We start from the raw sequence: 13,496 nt of genomic DNA on the forward strand, positions 1-13,496 counted from the left end.
AGAGCACCATCAATCAAAGTCTCCTTCCATCTCTCAACTCTCATGAGAACTTTCAATCCGAACACACCTTACAACACTTCAAAGAGCTTCAAATGGTTGTTCCGTCAGTCCCCCGCTCCTGTGGCAACTCTGCTGGCAGGCAGTATACTACAGCAAGTCGCTAGCTTCCTCAGGCAGGCATGCTCTGCCCCAGATTCTGCATGACGCCATTCTGGGATTACCCCCAATCTGAGAGGGCAGCATGTGGGGTCTTAGTGGATGTGGAGCCTCTTTCAGGAGCCCCAGGCATACTTCATCTTCGAGTCCCTTCCCAGTCTCCCTGAGGACATTCCAACTGTAATACAGTTCTCAAAAGATTGCTACTCACAACAGCCTAACATGCTTGCCAGAGTTCTTTCTCCCACCTACAGTCCACTCTGGGCTGTCAAGCTATGTTGAAAATTCTCATCAAGTGCCATGAATCCTATCTACCAATCTGCTAAGACTCAATTGCATTAAAACTCTTCTATGCTTTTTTATCCTGGCATACTTTTAACCTATGTCTATCAGTCTCTAGGAGCTAGATTTGAGTTACTTAAAGCAAAATCACAAAATCATAGTCAATGGATTGTTTTCTACATTGACTATTTCTTGGGTCACCTATGAGAAGTTAGAACTTGGCTATTAACACATGAAGCTTTAATTTGAACAATACTCTGTGAGAAAGTTAATCATACATAAAACATGCTCTAACTCATTCAATACCATGTAGATAATTATTTTCTAAAATAATCAACATGGGGAGTTTCACAATTGTGATTGTTTTAATTAAACATGAAAACTTTTGGTAACACTACCACTCCTTAACAGCTGCTTCTACATCCAACTCTGGGCAAGGCTCTTATCAAAATTAGTCACTCTACCCAAGCTCCTGGTTCTGTCTTCCTCTCAACCCCAACTATTTACTAACTTCATGTACTGAGAGCTTATCAAAGCAAACACAATTTAAGTAATAGGAAAGCAGGGCTGAAAAACTGCCTTCTTCGGGGAAGAATGGGAAGATTAATAATATACCGCTGAAGTGTGGAAGGTCAGGGATAAGGAGTGTTACAATGGGAGAGAAGGCTCAGAGATTAACAACAGCCTGACTTCATTCCCAGCACCCATATGGCAGCTCCTAACTGTAACTCCACTCCCAGCTTGCTCCAGCCTTCTATGGACACTGCACGCAAATGGTACACAGGCATACATCTAGGCAAAACACCCATAAACGTAAAAATATAAATGTTTATTTTTAAGGAGGTAAGTATAGGCTTTATTGCTGGGGAAGTCATTAGACCAGATTTGTATATTTTGATTTCAGGAAATTCCAATTCAATTCCAATTCAATTCAGGAAATAAAGGTTGAGTATTCCTTACCCAAAAGGCTTAGGGCTACAAATGTTCCAGAATTTGCTTTGTTTCTGTATTTTGGGGTATTTGTATTATCCACAAAAATCTTATTAAAGAGACTCAATTATAAACATAAAATTCACGTGTTTATATACACCGATATATACAGCACACAGGCTGCCTTCGTAACTGCAACACTTCACATCAGTCAGGTGTGAAATTTACTCATGACACCCAATTCACACTCAAAAGATTTCAGAGTTTGAAGGTTTTGGGATAAAAGGTGCTTAAAGCTCTGTTGAGTACGGTAGCTCACATTAGCACCCAGGGCACAGAGGCAGAAGAATCATCCCAACTTTCAGGTCAGTTTGGGTTACAGAGTAATACCCTATATGAAGAAGGAGGGAAAAAAACAACCCTACAACGTACATCAAATGAGCAGCTCCTTGGTAATAGCTTCCAGTTACCAAGTAAGAAATCTAAAATCCACTTTCTCACTTCTCTCCTAGAACAACAGCTCATCTGTAGCCCCTACCACCCCCCCTCGTGTTGGAGCCAGCCCTACAATTTTAGACTAACTCAGACCATAACCCTCCTCTAGCTGCTCCTACACAAACAGCCAAGTGCAGCTCTCTTTGCCAGACAGCCCTCACTCTTCCCCACCACATCCCACTCCCCGAGTCACTCAGCTTTAGACACAGAACTCCGCCGTCCGGGTCTGCCTGAGTGAGTGAGTGACACTGAGTCAGAGATTTAACACTCCAGGAGTCTGTGTGTGTGCCTCAAGAAACATTTATCCACAAACAGCATTTTCAAAGCTAAATAATGTCTCAAAAGAAAAGGACAGACAGAACACTGCCTATTTGGAGACAAATTTAAAACTTTCTTTTCAACTATACCTAAAACTGAATTCAGTCAAAGTTTAAATACATCATCCAAAGCAATGTCTCTTGGGGTCACTCTGTTTTCCAGTAGCTGTAATAATCACAAATAAATTAAAAGGAGCAATGTAGGGATAAGTCCCGCCCCTTAGGGGGCGTGTTCGCCTCGGGCTAATGTTTGCATATAAATTTGGCAAGCGTGCTCCCAGCCGCTGCTTCTGCTTTCCTGGTCTCCGCGGGAACGGTGGTTCTGTAAGTCTATTAAAGCTATATATATCTATATATATATTTTTTTTTTACAATCTGTCTGCATTCGTTTAAGCCGTTACATTTTGGCGTCCAACATCGGGCTATTTTGCCCCCGCTAGCTAACACAGCACCCTCCTGGGTGCTGGTTTTTAGTTCGTGACTTGGGCCCAAGTGCCGAGTCTGAGACACACTCAGCCACTCAGGCCCATTCTGCCTGCCTTGGCTAAGTTTGCTGCGGAACCCCACTGCCTGAATTAGCAGAAGCTCAAGTATCTGCGGTTTTGCAACAAAAGCCGCCACAGTGGCAGATTTGGTCTGATACAAAGTGACTTGGCCGGGCGTGGTGGTGCACGCCTTTGATACCAGCACTTGGGAAGCAGAGGCAGGCGGATCTCTGTGAGTTTGAGGCCCGCCAGGAGGTAGTAGCGCACGCCTTTAATCCCAGCACTTGGGAGGCAGAGGCAGGCCCGAGTCACGAACTAAAAAACAGAATAGTTATAGGCAGGAAGATTATATTATATATATATTTTTACAATCTGTCTGCATTCATTTAAGCCGTTACAGAGCAAAATACATGTTTAATATAATCTTCCTGCCTATAACTATTCTGTAAGATCAATGTTGCTATGCTTTTCCCTAAAGTGGGCATTGCTACTTTATTATTATGTGACTTGTTTTACATGAAGATACTATTAAATGTTCATTTTGCCTTTCACACAGAAAGATGGTGGAGTTCAGTGGAGTAGAGATAGCTATGGACAGCAAGATGCAAAAGGACACACTTTCTGTGAGCAAGAGAAAAACCCAATACCCCTCTAGCCCTGTGGCGCCCCATGAGATTCCTTAGAAGAGCAAGATGGCAGTAAGGTGACCAGGCGCTCTCTTCTAAATGCTGACTTTGGTATTTTGAATCTTTCAGTCACTTCCTGTAGGCAGCTAAAACTTCTGAAATGGGATGTACCCTTTAGATAAAATGCTTCATTCCATTGGGCTAGATAACAAAGAAACTTGATATCCAGGTAAGGTATTTATTATGCTGTATTAGAGGCCTGTCTTGGAGATTCCTGAAGAGGGGGAAAACTACTGTTTCAGAAAGACCAAAAGGAATACACAATTGTGTACAGACTGGAGCAAAAGTCATGAGCAAGGTGAGCACTACATGAGCCCAAGGAGAAAGAGACTGCAGACAAAGGGTTTAAGTGCACACTGACCAAATGGTTGAAAGAAAATAAAAGAAAGAAGCATAAATCTCTGTCTCTTGAGACCAACAACCAAAAAATACCAAAGTACTGAGCTACTTTTAAATACTAGTGTTGGGGGCCAGCAAGACAGCTCAGCACATAAAAGTGCTTGCTGTGCATGCCCGACAGCCCAGGCTGCATCTCCAGAACCCACCGGAGGAGAGAGCCTTCTCCCTTGAAAGCTGTCCTCTGACATCCACACGCACCACGGCATGCTCAACCTCACACACCTACCAAACAGAAAAGGAAAATAAGTAATAGTTGTTCAAAATAGCGTCTCTGTGTTGTAAAATGAACACATTTAACAAAAACTACCTCTATCTCACAGACTAGCTTGTGTGACGGAGAAAACATGAAGAGATGGTTTTTAAAGTCACCTTGACTTGATTTCCTTAGGCCTCTGCCAACTTTGTAGCTATGTTAGGAACATGAAAATATCACTGATTTCAAAACAAAAGGGATCAAGGAGCAGTGAGGCAGGATCCGAAGCTGCTTGAGCAACATGGCTATACAATCAAACGCTTCCTATTGCATTTACAAGGCTGGAAGGGTATGTTAACGTGAAAACTTAACCAGTTAAGAAACTGGTCTGGGCCCAGAGGCACATGCTATAAACCAACTGGTTATTTAGGAAGCGGAAGAAAACAGGAGTGTAAATTTAAGTCCTACCAGGGCCACAGACAGAGTTCAAACTAGACTGAGCAACTTACGGAGATCCTGTCTCAAAAGTAAGAAGCAAACTGTGGGCTAGAGAGATGGCTCAGTGGTCAAGAGCCCTGGCTGCTCTTCAGAGGGCCTGGGCTCGATTCTCAGCACCCACGTGGTGGCTCACAACTCTCGGCCACTCCCGTTGCAGGGGACCCGACACTGTCTTCCTGCCTCCTCAGGCACTAGGCATACACATGGTAAACAGACACACATGCGGGTTCTGGCTGCTGTTGTTAAGCACTGTGAAGAGCACCTGCAAGGCCCTAAACTGAATCCCCAGTGCAGAAAGGGAGGGAAGAAGTGAACGACAGATAAATAGCTCCATTCCCACCTTGTTCTGATTCCCAGCCCTAGGAAGTCTATTTCTCTCTCACCTCTCAATGTCACCTAAGACAAACTGGCAGAGCAAGTGGTAAACTGTATACACTGAATCTGCAACCAGCTCTTACCACTGGCTAGGCCCTTCATGGGGCTTGGTGACCCTTTTGTTCATTTTTCAGTGTCTTGCAGTCTTTCCCAAGTCTTCCACCATAGCAGCCCTAGAACCCTTTCTCCACACAGAAAAGGAACAAGCTTTCCTAGACATCAGACCATGCCATCTCTCACTATCCTACACTCAAGCGGCTACCACGTCTCCTCCACAGAAAATGTATATGCCACCTCACTTCCTGCCACTCTTCCCCTACCCCAAAGCTCTGGTCTAGTTGGTTTCCAATGCTTCAGGATGGGCATCTGCCCCAGACACAGGAACTCTGCCCACTTGAAATGTTCCGTGTGGAAATCTTCAGTGTTGGCTCATTCCTTCCTGCTATGCAGATCCAGCGGAAATGTCACTTCCCTGGTCACCTGATGTAAAGTAGCCACCCAATCACATTAGCCTCACTGAAATTCCATCAAATGCCATTACTTCCTTTAACATATGTCTCCATCTCCCCAAGCTCCATGAGAGGTAGTCTCCCTGGATGTTGTCCTATTCTGTTATGCGTCCATGATGTCCAAAAAGGAGCCTGAAATGGAGTGGACATTCACTTAACATGTGCTGAACATGTGCTGTCCCCAAACAGCCATCGTGAGAAAGAAAGAAGAGGCATGATCCAATTAGGATTCCATGCACATCAGCCCTCACTGTCCTCACCCAAGGGACAGTCCCAAGGACACAGAAGTGCTCCCACCCTGCCACAATCTCAACACTTCTGCACCATCCAACCAACCGGAAATGGTTAGAGAATGAGCCCAGCCATTTCCGTTTCCCTGTCTTCAACATCTCCAATGTCTGTATTCCACCCTTTGTCCCTTCTGTTTTGTGTTCAACACCATCGCCTTCACGCCCTGTTAAAACGACCACTGCAGGAGATTTATCCCTCATAAACAGACAATTATTAAGCCCCTTCTCTTTCCCTATGAATGAGAAAGATCTGCGCTCCCTATAGTAGTAGAGAGGGAATTTTTTTAAAGGCCTTTGAGATAATTCCTCTACTTAGGGGCAGGTCACCACCTCCCTTTCAATGGGAACTTGGTAACAGATTTACCAATTTTCTCAATTTAATGTGCATTTAAATAGAAAATATCTGTTTTCTTTTTCCACTTCAAAAATTAGCTACATTCTGGAGAGAATTTTTAAGATTTATTTTTATTTATGTGTATATGTGTGTGTGAAAGAGTATATGCATGTGTGTCCAGGTGCCTGTGGAGACCAGAAGTGGGCGCCGGATCCCCAGAGGCAGGAGCTGTTGTGAGCCTCCTGACTTGGGTGCTAGGAAGCCAATTCCAATTCTGTGGAAGAGCAGCAAGTGCCGTCAGTCAGTGAGCCTTCTCTCTAGCTTCCGAAGAGCAATTTTGGAAGTTATCATATTAGACACTGGCCAAATGCTAATAATGTCCTGCAAGTGCACTGCAGTCCAAGTGCTTGCAAGCTTGGCCAGAGCATGTGTCTGCAACCAGCGAGTTCAAATCTCACTTCAGCACAATGGCCAGAAACAAATTACTGAAACGACTTTGGGCTTCAAATTCTGCTGTCTGAAAATGGAAAGACCAACTTCACTATGTAACAAGGAGACAGTTAGAAAGACTTCTCTAGGTCACAGGGCTGTGTTAGACAAAGGGGCTCTAGACAGAAGTTTTTGCCTGACCTGCAAGGGAAGCTGGGTTTCCCACCTTCCACCTCACACCACCTCCAAGTCCAAGTTTTCAAACAGTTTGTCCCACAGTGAGAGGTCAGTAAAGTGCCCTAACCATCTTTTTTATTATCACTAGTGGCTTAAATTGGTACTTTATAATTGTTCATTGTGGTTTTCTATAATTCTACTTTTCTATAGGGCTTTTAGTTGGTATGTGTGAAATTTACCTACATTTCTAAGGGCCTGGAGAGATGGCTCAGGAGTTAAGAACATGTACTTCTCAATTCCCAGCACCAACGTTGTGAGCCACGTGTGACTCCGGCTCAGGGGATCTGACCCCTACCTATGGCCTCTACTGAGCTCAGAGGCACATACCCTCACACAGAAACAGAAATACACATAAGTTTTAAATTAAATCTTTTAAAAATTTCTTCTAAGAAAGCAATTAATATATGTTTCAGAAGTCCAGTAGTTATGACCAGTCAACTAGACATTTATTTTCATTGATGATTTGGTGCTAGTATAATCTAAATAAATCAGCTTCTAAATTATTTTACATAGAAAAAAACTACACTTACCAAGTTTCCTCTTACCTACAATCTAAACTTGAACTTGGTACTTCTCTGACAAAACAGTACTGAGTGTTTAATGACACTGCTTCATGCCTCCTCCTCTCAGGAGCTCCTATGACCAACGGTCCACATCCAGTACAGATGCAGAATCTTAAACCTTGCCACTCCAACTAAGAGCACATTTCAAATGTGGTCATTTATCTACATTTTTCTCAATTCTAACAGATAAGAGAAAAATGTTCTGTTTAGTACCTAGCACACTATCAAAACACAGTATTTAAATAATGTTTGGCTTGATTAAGGGGCATGAACTGAAAAGAACCCTCTGGATTCCGAAGCTCTTACAGCCCACACCTCTCGCTCTTTGAGACAGTTGTTAGTGAAGGTTTCTGACACATGACCGCATATTAGACCAGCAGGCACTGCTCCAAAGTTCTCCTGTGTGAACTGGAGAAACCTAGGCCAGCTCCAGACTTCCCAAAGGCTCTGTGTGCCTTAGAAAGGAGTGCCACCTGCCGCAGATCACCAACAGATAAGGGCAAAGGATCCCTTAAGAGCTCCAACACAGAAAGTCCTCACTGTTCCTAGAGGCTGCAGGGTAGGGGGGCCTGCCAGCTCTTCCTCAAGAGTAAGAGTGATACCCCAAGATCCCTTCCAGATAAGCTAATTCTTTTTAATTTTTAAAATATGGGGCACTGCATGCTTGCTTACACTCCTTTATGCTGTCTTAAATCTGATTTCTCTGAAAAAAAAAAAGTCAGAAAATTTCAAATGTGAAATCACACATAATTAAAGTCACAAGGCCACAAAACTCAAACACATGAAATGTGAGATCTTTTGCACATTTTTAAAAATAGATGATTCAACAGTCTTTGAGAATTACAACTCTAAGAGACAGGAACTCATCTTTAAGAACTGAGTCTAAACTTCATTCTGGAATAAAAAACTAACATACTCTTATATTCCTAGTCCGCTGGAAGGAATTCTATCAGAGCACATAATTTACACAGGCTTAATCATTCTCATCAGCAACTTTTTAAAAAAAAATATTTATTTTTAGTGCATTGGTGTTTGGCCTTCACGTCTGTCTGTGTGAGGGCATTGGATCCCCTGAAACTGGAGTTACAGACAGTTGGGAGCTGCCATGTGAGCGCTGAGAATTGAACGTGGGACCTCTGGAAGAGCAACCAGTGCAATTAACCACTGAGCCATCTCTCCAGCCCCAAATTCCTAACAGTGGCAAATAAAACCGGACTTCTGGAAATACAGTACTTGAGCAGAAGTGGGGCTTTGGGTCTACGGAGGAGCGGAACTACAGAACAGAGAAACTGCTGACCAGGGGCCACGCTGCTCACAGAGTCACTGGGACAAACAGAGGCCCCCAGAATCTACAGCTCTACAAAACAACTCCAAGTGGCTATGCCCCTACAGCACTGACAGGAAAAAGGCCAAAAACTTGACACTAAACCGTGGTCAAATCAACTGAGCGTTTTTTTTTTTGTTTTTTTTTTTTTTTTGGTTTTTCGAGACAGGGTTTCTCTGTGGTTTTGGAGCCTGTCCTGGAACTAGCTTTGTAGACCAGGCTGGTCTCGAACTCACAGAGATCCGCCTGCCTCTGCCTCCCGAGTGCTGGGATTAAAGGCGTGCGCCACCACTGCCCGGCTTCAACTGAGCTTTTTAAAACAAGCCAGTGTATCTGGAAAGATTATCTGTAGTATGATGACATTTGGTTTGATTGTGCATGCAAAACAGTCACCACCAGGCACACACAGCTATTTAAACATAATTAAAATGAATCATTTTTCAAGTTCAGTTCTTAACTCACAATAGGCACCTTGTGTACAAGGCACTGCCGGATAGCACAGGCCAGCACACCCCACTGTCTACACCAGTGTGCCCAAATGTGCCATACAGGCAGATCCAAGGCCTCCGGCCTTCTATGGGGCACTGGCAACTACAGGGGATAGCTTTTCGTAGGTGGAATCTGTTTTTTTTTTAATTTACCATTTCAGTAGCAGATAGGAACTTAAATTTTTATGAAACTGGTTTCTGAAAAGAGCAGTAAATTCCTTCAGAGCTTGATAAGCTCTTTCATAAAAACGCTGTTTTTGTTGGCATATAACACTTCACAAAAGGAAAAGTCATACATAAAAGAAATCTAGTATAATTTTCAAGTGGGCAAGAATTTTTGTTTTGGATAATTGCCTCCATCTGAAAATCAGTTACAATGAATGAAAAACTAAAACGGCACCCTGTCCAGGTTCAAACAACCCTTCTGAAATGAAGGCAAGGTATCGGCTCTAGACTCAATTTCCCCTCATAACTGGCAGAAACAGCACAGAGCTCCAGATGCTGGCCATGGCAGGCATCTGAAAGCGAGAGGAGCCGTCATTCCCACTCACAGCACCCTATCATTAGCGCTGTGGTTCTGTTTATTTTTAGTTAGCCTGCTACAGTGCATCTTCACTCCGGCTTTGTAACCAATTATCACTGTGTCCCACATAAAGGAAAACTACTTGAGTCTGTACTATTTGGTAAGAAAATACATGAATACCATTTTTTGTATGTATTCAATACAAGGCAACAGAACTCCAAAATACCTTCCAAAACAAACCAAGGAATTTACTGAGTGCCATAAAAATGCCCTTGAAAATGGTTAGAAAGGTACATTTTTAAATTATGTATATTTACCACATTAAAAAAAAAGCACAAGGCAACTGATCCACATTTTGAGTGTCCATCTTCCATTAGTATGATGCTTTTCCTGACAAACTTTTAGTTTCCCAAAGTAAGAACAAAATACAACAAAACCTTCCTCATACTAGAATCAAGTTCCAAGCATATTAAAAACTAAAGACAAAAACCACATTTAAGAATATGGTTTTAAGCCAGGAATGGTGGCCCATGCCTGTTATCCCAGCATTTGAGATGCTGATGCAGGAGAATTGCTGTGAGCTAAAGGGCAGCCTGGGCTACAGAGTAGGTGCCGCACCAGTCTATCTCAGAGAACCAAGATAAACTTTTAGGGGCTTTATAGGTCAGTAACAGAGTGCTTGTCTAGCATGTATACAAGGCCTGGGTTTCATCCTTACTACCACACACACGGAAGTTTCCTTTTCAGGTACCCTCATAATACAAGGACAAAGACACATACGACCTGAGGCTTGGGCGCTGGAGAGATGCTTAGCGGTTAAGAGAACTTGTTAGTCCTACAGAGGTCCCGGGTTCAATTCCCACCACCTACACAGCAGCTTCACAACTATTGGCAACTCCAGTTCCAGGTGATCTGAGGACCTCTTCTGACCTCTGCTGGGACCAGGCACACACTTGGCTCATACACAGAGACATCTGCACGAGGAAAACACTCACAGACATAAACCTTTTGTAAAAAGAACACAAGGCTGCTAAATGAAAATCTATCTTATGTATCGAAGAACGAGACCCTCGTGTGCAATCACTGTTGCCAAGTCAAGAGTTTTATGTAGCGCCTATCCCAAGCCAGGCCCCATACTAATTCCTTCCTTCTTAAAGAGTAACTCTACTCTTCCAGACTACACTCAGAACTAGTACTCTACCATCCCAACTACAGATGCTGAAGCAGGGAGTTTTGCTTTTTATAAACATCTGAGATTACTAATGTGCAAAATTCCAAAGGGCCTCATGCACACTACACCTGTTCTATTAAGATTCTGACATCAGAAAAGCAGTCAGAACCACACTACTTAAGGGACTTTCCAAGATTCCTAACTTCTTATAAGAATTCAGAATCTTCTATGTAGTTGGGAGGAAAACATCCCTACATAAAACAAGAAAAAAAACAAAACGGCTGGACGGTGGTGGCACAAGCCTTTAATCCCACCACTTGGGAGGCAGAAGCAGGTGGATCTCAGTGAGTTCGAGGCCAGCCTGGTCTACAGAGCCAGGACTGTTACACTGAGAAACCCTGTCTCAAAAATAAAAGAGAGAGAGAGAGAGAGAGAGAGAGAGAGAGAGAGAGAGAGAGAGAGAGAGGAAAAAGACAAACAAAACAAAGGCTACTTTGCTACTGAACTGATCTTCCAGGAAGAAGCCATACTGCAACAAAAATACCTACTCTGTTTCTTTTACTGCTCAGAGAAAAATGGTAGACAACCTACAAAAGTTTTTCTTCACAACAAAGAAATAAAAACAGAAGGAATGCTAAACCAGAAGACACAAAATGCTAACAATTCCAAATTTCTTGACTCTTACCAATAAAAAACATCCCAAGTCATCTAACTCCCCTCCCCAGAAAAAAAATCAAATTATTATGTGTATGTATAAGATAGAAAAATTTAAGACATCTTCCACAACACAAGGGGCTATGAGACAATACAGTATATACTTCACGTGTAATTAAAAAAACAAACAAAACAGACCTCTCCACCCACCCACCCACCCACCCACACAAATTTCATTGCTCTATTCCAAGGATTTTCCAAAAGAAAAGGTTGTTTCAGGTGTTTTGTTTTGTTTTCTTAAACAAGTGAAGTTATACAAACATGGGTTGAATGGAATTTAGCGATGGTTATGATTCAAATACATGAACTTTTCGAAGAATATATAAAATTATTATTATTATTATTATTATTATTATTATTATTATAAAAGGAACTCAAGTTGACTGCAAGATTGATTCTGTCTGCGAGAGGAGAAATACAGCACCCACGAGGAAATCTAAGACTATAGAGGCCACCACAACTAGCCAAATCTTGCGCTCGCTAAAGAAAAGTGGATTTTCAGAAACCCCTCCTTCGAAGCTGCAGATCACCTGTGATCTGGGGACCAAGTTGAATGCCTGAAGAGCTCACTCCTTTCAGAGATCTTGCAGAACAAGCTCTAGGAGCGGGTCACAGAAGTTTTTCTGCAAACTTTTAAGGCTACATTTACTAAAACCTGTTTCCACAAAGAGATAGGGTGCCTTGGCTGCTATCGCCAACATCAGATCGAAATTCGGGGGGGGGGGCGAGTTGGCAGAAATAAAGAAAAGGAAAGGCAAGCCTTTTCCAGCGTTACGCTTCACTCCTGTAAAAAGCCTAAACAATTAAAAGAACAGCTCAGTGCCGTGGCTCTAGACCTTCAAAACAACCCCCCAAAATGTCTCAATCCGAGAGGCAAAGTTTGGAGCGGCGGCCCAGGGCTGCCTCCCTGACCTGCGAGGCAGCATCGCGACCCTAGCGGGGACCGGGCACCGCGAAGCCTCGGAGTCCCAAAGCCCCGAGCTCGACTGGCTCGGCTGCTACGGCCACCGCGCCCCGCACACTTCCGGGCCCCAAACCGTGGCCCCAGCACGCCCACCTGCTTACCGGCATCATTTTGGACCCGAACCGCATGGACGCGGGGGTCCGGCCGCGGCCTGGCCGAGCACAACTGGCCCGGGGGTCGGGGGCCCGGGGAAGCCGAGCGAGGACGAGGCCGCGCGCCCGGAGGCCGACCTGTTGCAAGGCAGCGGCGCGCCGATCCCCTCAGCCAACCGGAACGCCACCGAGCCCCCGGCCCGCTCCCCTAGCCGGTCCCCGGGACGCGACGCGGCTTTGTCTTCGGCGATCGCGACTCCCTCCTCCTCCTCCACTCCGAAACCAACTAATCCCCGTCGGGCCCCCACGGAGGCGCTCCGGCCCCGCCCCCTCCCGCGAGGCCCCGCCCGCGGCGCGCCCGGAGGCTTGAAGGAGGGGGACGAGGGAGGGAAAGATCCCGGGCCGGGGCGACGAGAGCGCAGGCGCAGAAGCTGGGGGCGGGGCCGGAGGGGCGGGAACCTTTCGCCCCGGGAGCACAGTGTGGTCTCTGGGGCGGGGCGGAGCTGCTCGTGTGCGCGCCTCCAGGCGGAGCCAGGCGCCCGAGAACAATAATCGTAAAACACTGGGATGGAGCCCAGGGCTGTGTCCCTCACCTCCACGACAGTCCTGAATTGCACAAGACACTTGAGCCCTTTGCCTTAGGGACCGTGATCCTACCTCAAGGAGCAGAGAGGCCCCGCGGCGTCGCGTCACACACCTGACTCGGAGAGCCCTGGGGGATCCGACCGCCCCACAAGATGGAGACTCGCGAGTCCGCCTGGCCCCGGAGCACGTTCTTGGCTGCAGGAGGTCTCGAATCTGTCCTTCCTTTCCAACTCCTCAGGCCATGTCCACGGCCTCATCTAAAAGGTTACTTGCTATGATGTAAGAAGAAAAAAGTGCTTCGACATTCCTGAACTGGGAGGTGTTGTGTATGCTTTTGAACCGTCAAAGGTTTGAAAAATGTGCAAAGCAGATTTCTGAGGCGCTCTTCCGCTTGTCACACCCTATAAACTTAACACGGATCCTTTCTTGCTATGGAAACGCATGCTGGGAAAAGTGC

The 13,496-nt window shown here is 44.9% G+C and overlaps 1 protein-coding gene across 2 annotated transcripts in view; it reads right to left on the reverse strand.

Moving 5' to 3' along the window:
* The window catches only part of Tp53bp2 (tumor protein p53 binding protein 2), a 53,145-nt gene extending 40,417 nt beyond the window's left edge, over positions 1–12,728 (reverse strand). For both annotated transcript variants that reach the window (XM_026779805.1, XM_005348933.3), the window contains exon 1: positions 12,464–12,728. Coding sequence is in view for 1 of the 2 variants with exons in the window: in XM_005348933.3 (XP_005348990.1) it covers positions 12,464–12,490 (27 nt within the window). In the remaining variant the exon portion in view is untranslated. The remainder of the gene's footprint in view (positions 1–12,463) is intronic.
* Positions 12,729–13,496: the final 768 nt, after the last annotated feature.

The sequence above is a fragment of the Microtus ochrogaster genome, chromosome 6 (genome assembly GCF_000317375.1).
Source record: "Microtus ochrogaster isolate Prairie Vole_2 chromosome 6, MicOch1.0, whole genome shotgun sequence".
Lineage (NCBI taxonomy): Eukaryota > Metazoa > Chordata > Mammalia > Rodentia > Cricetidae > Microtus > Microtus ochrogaster.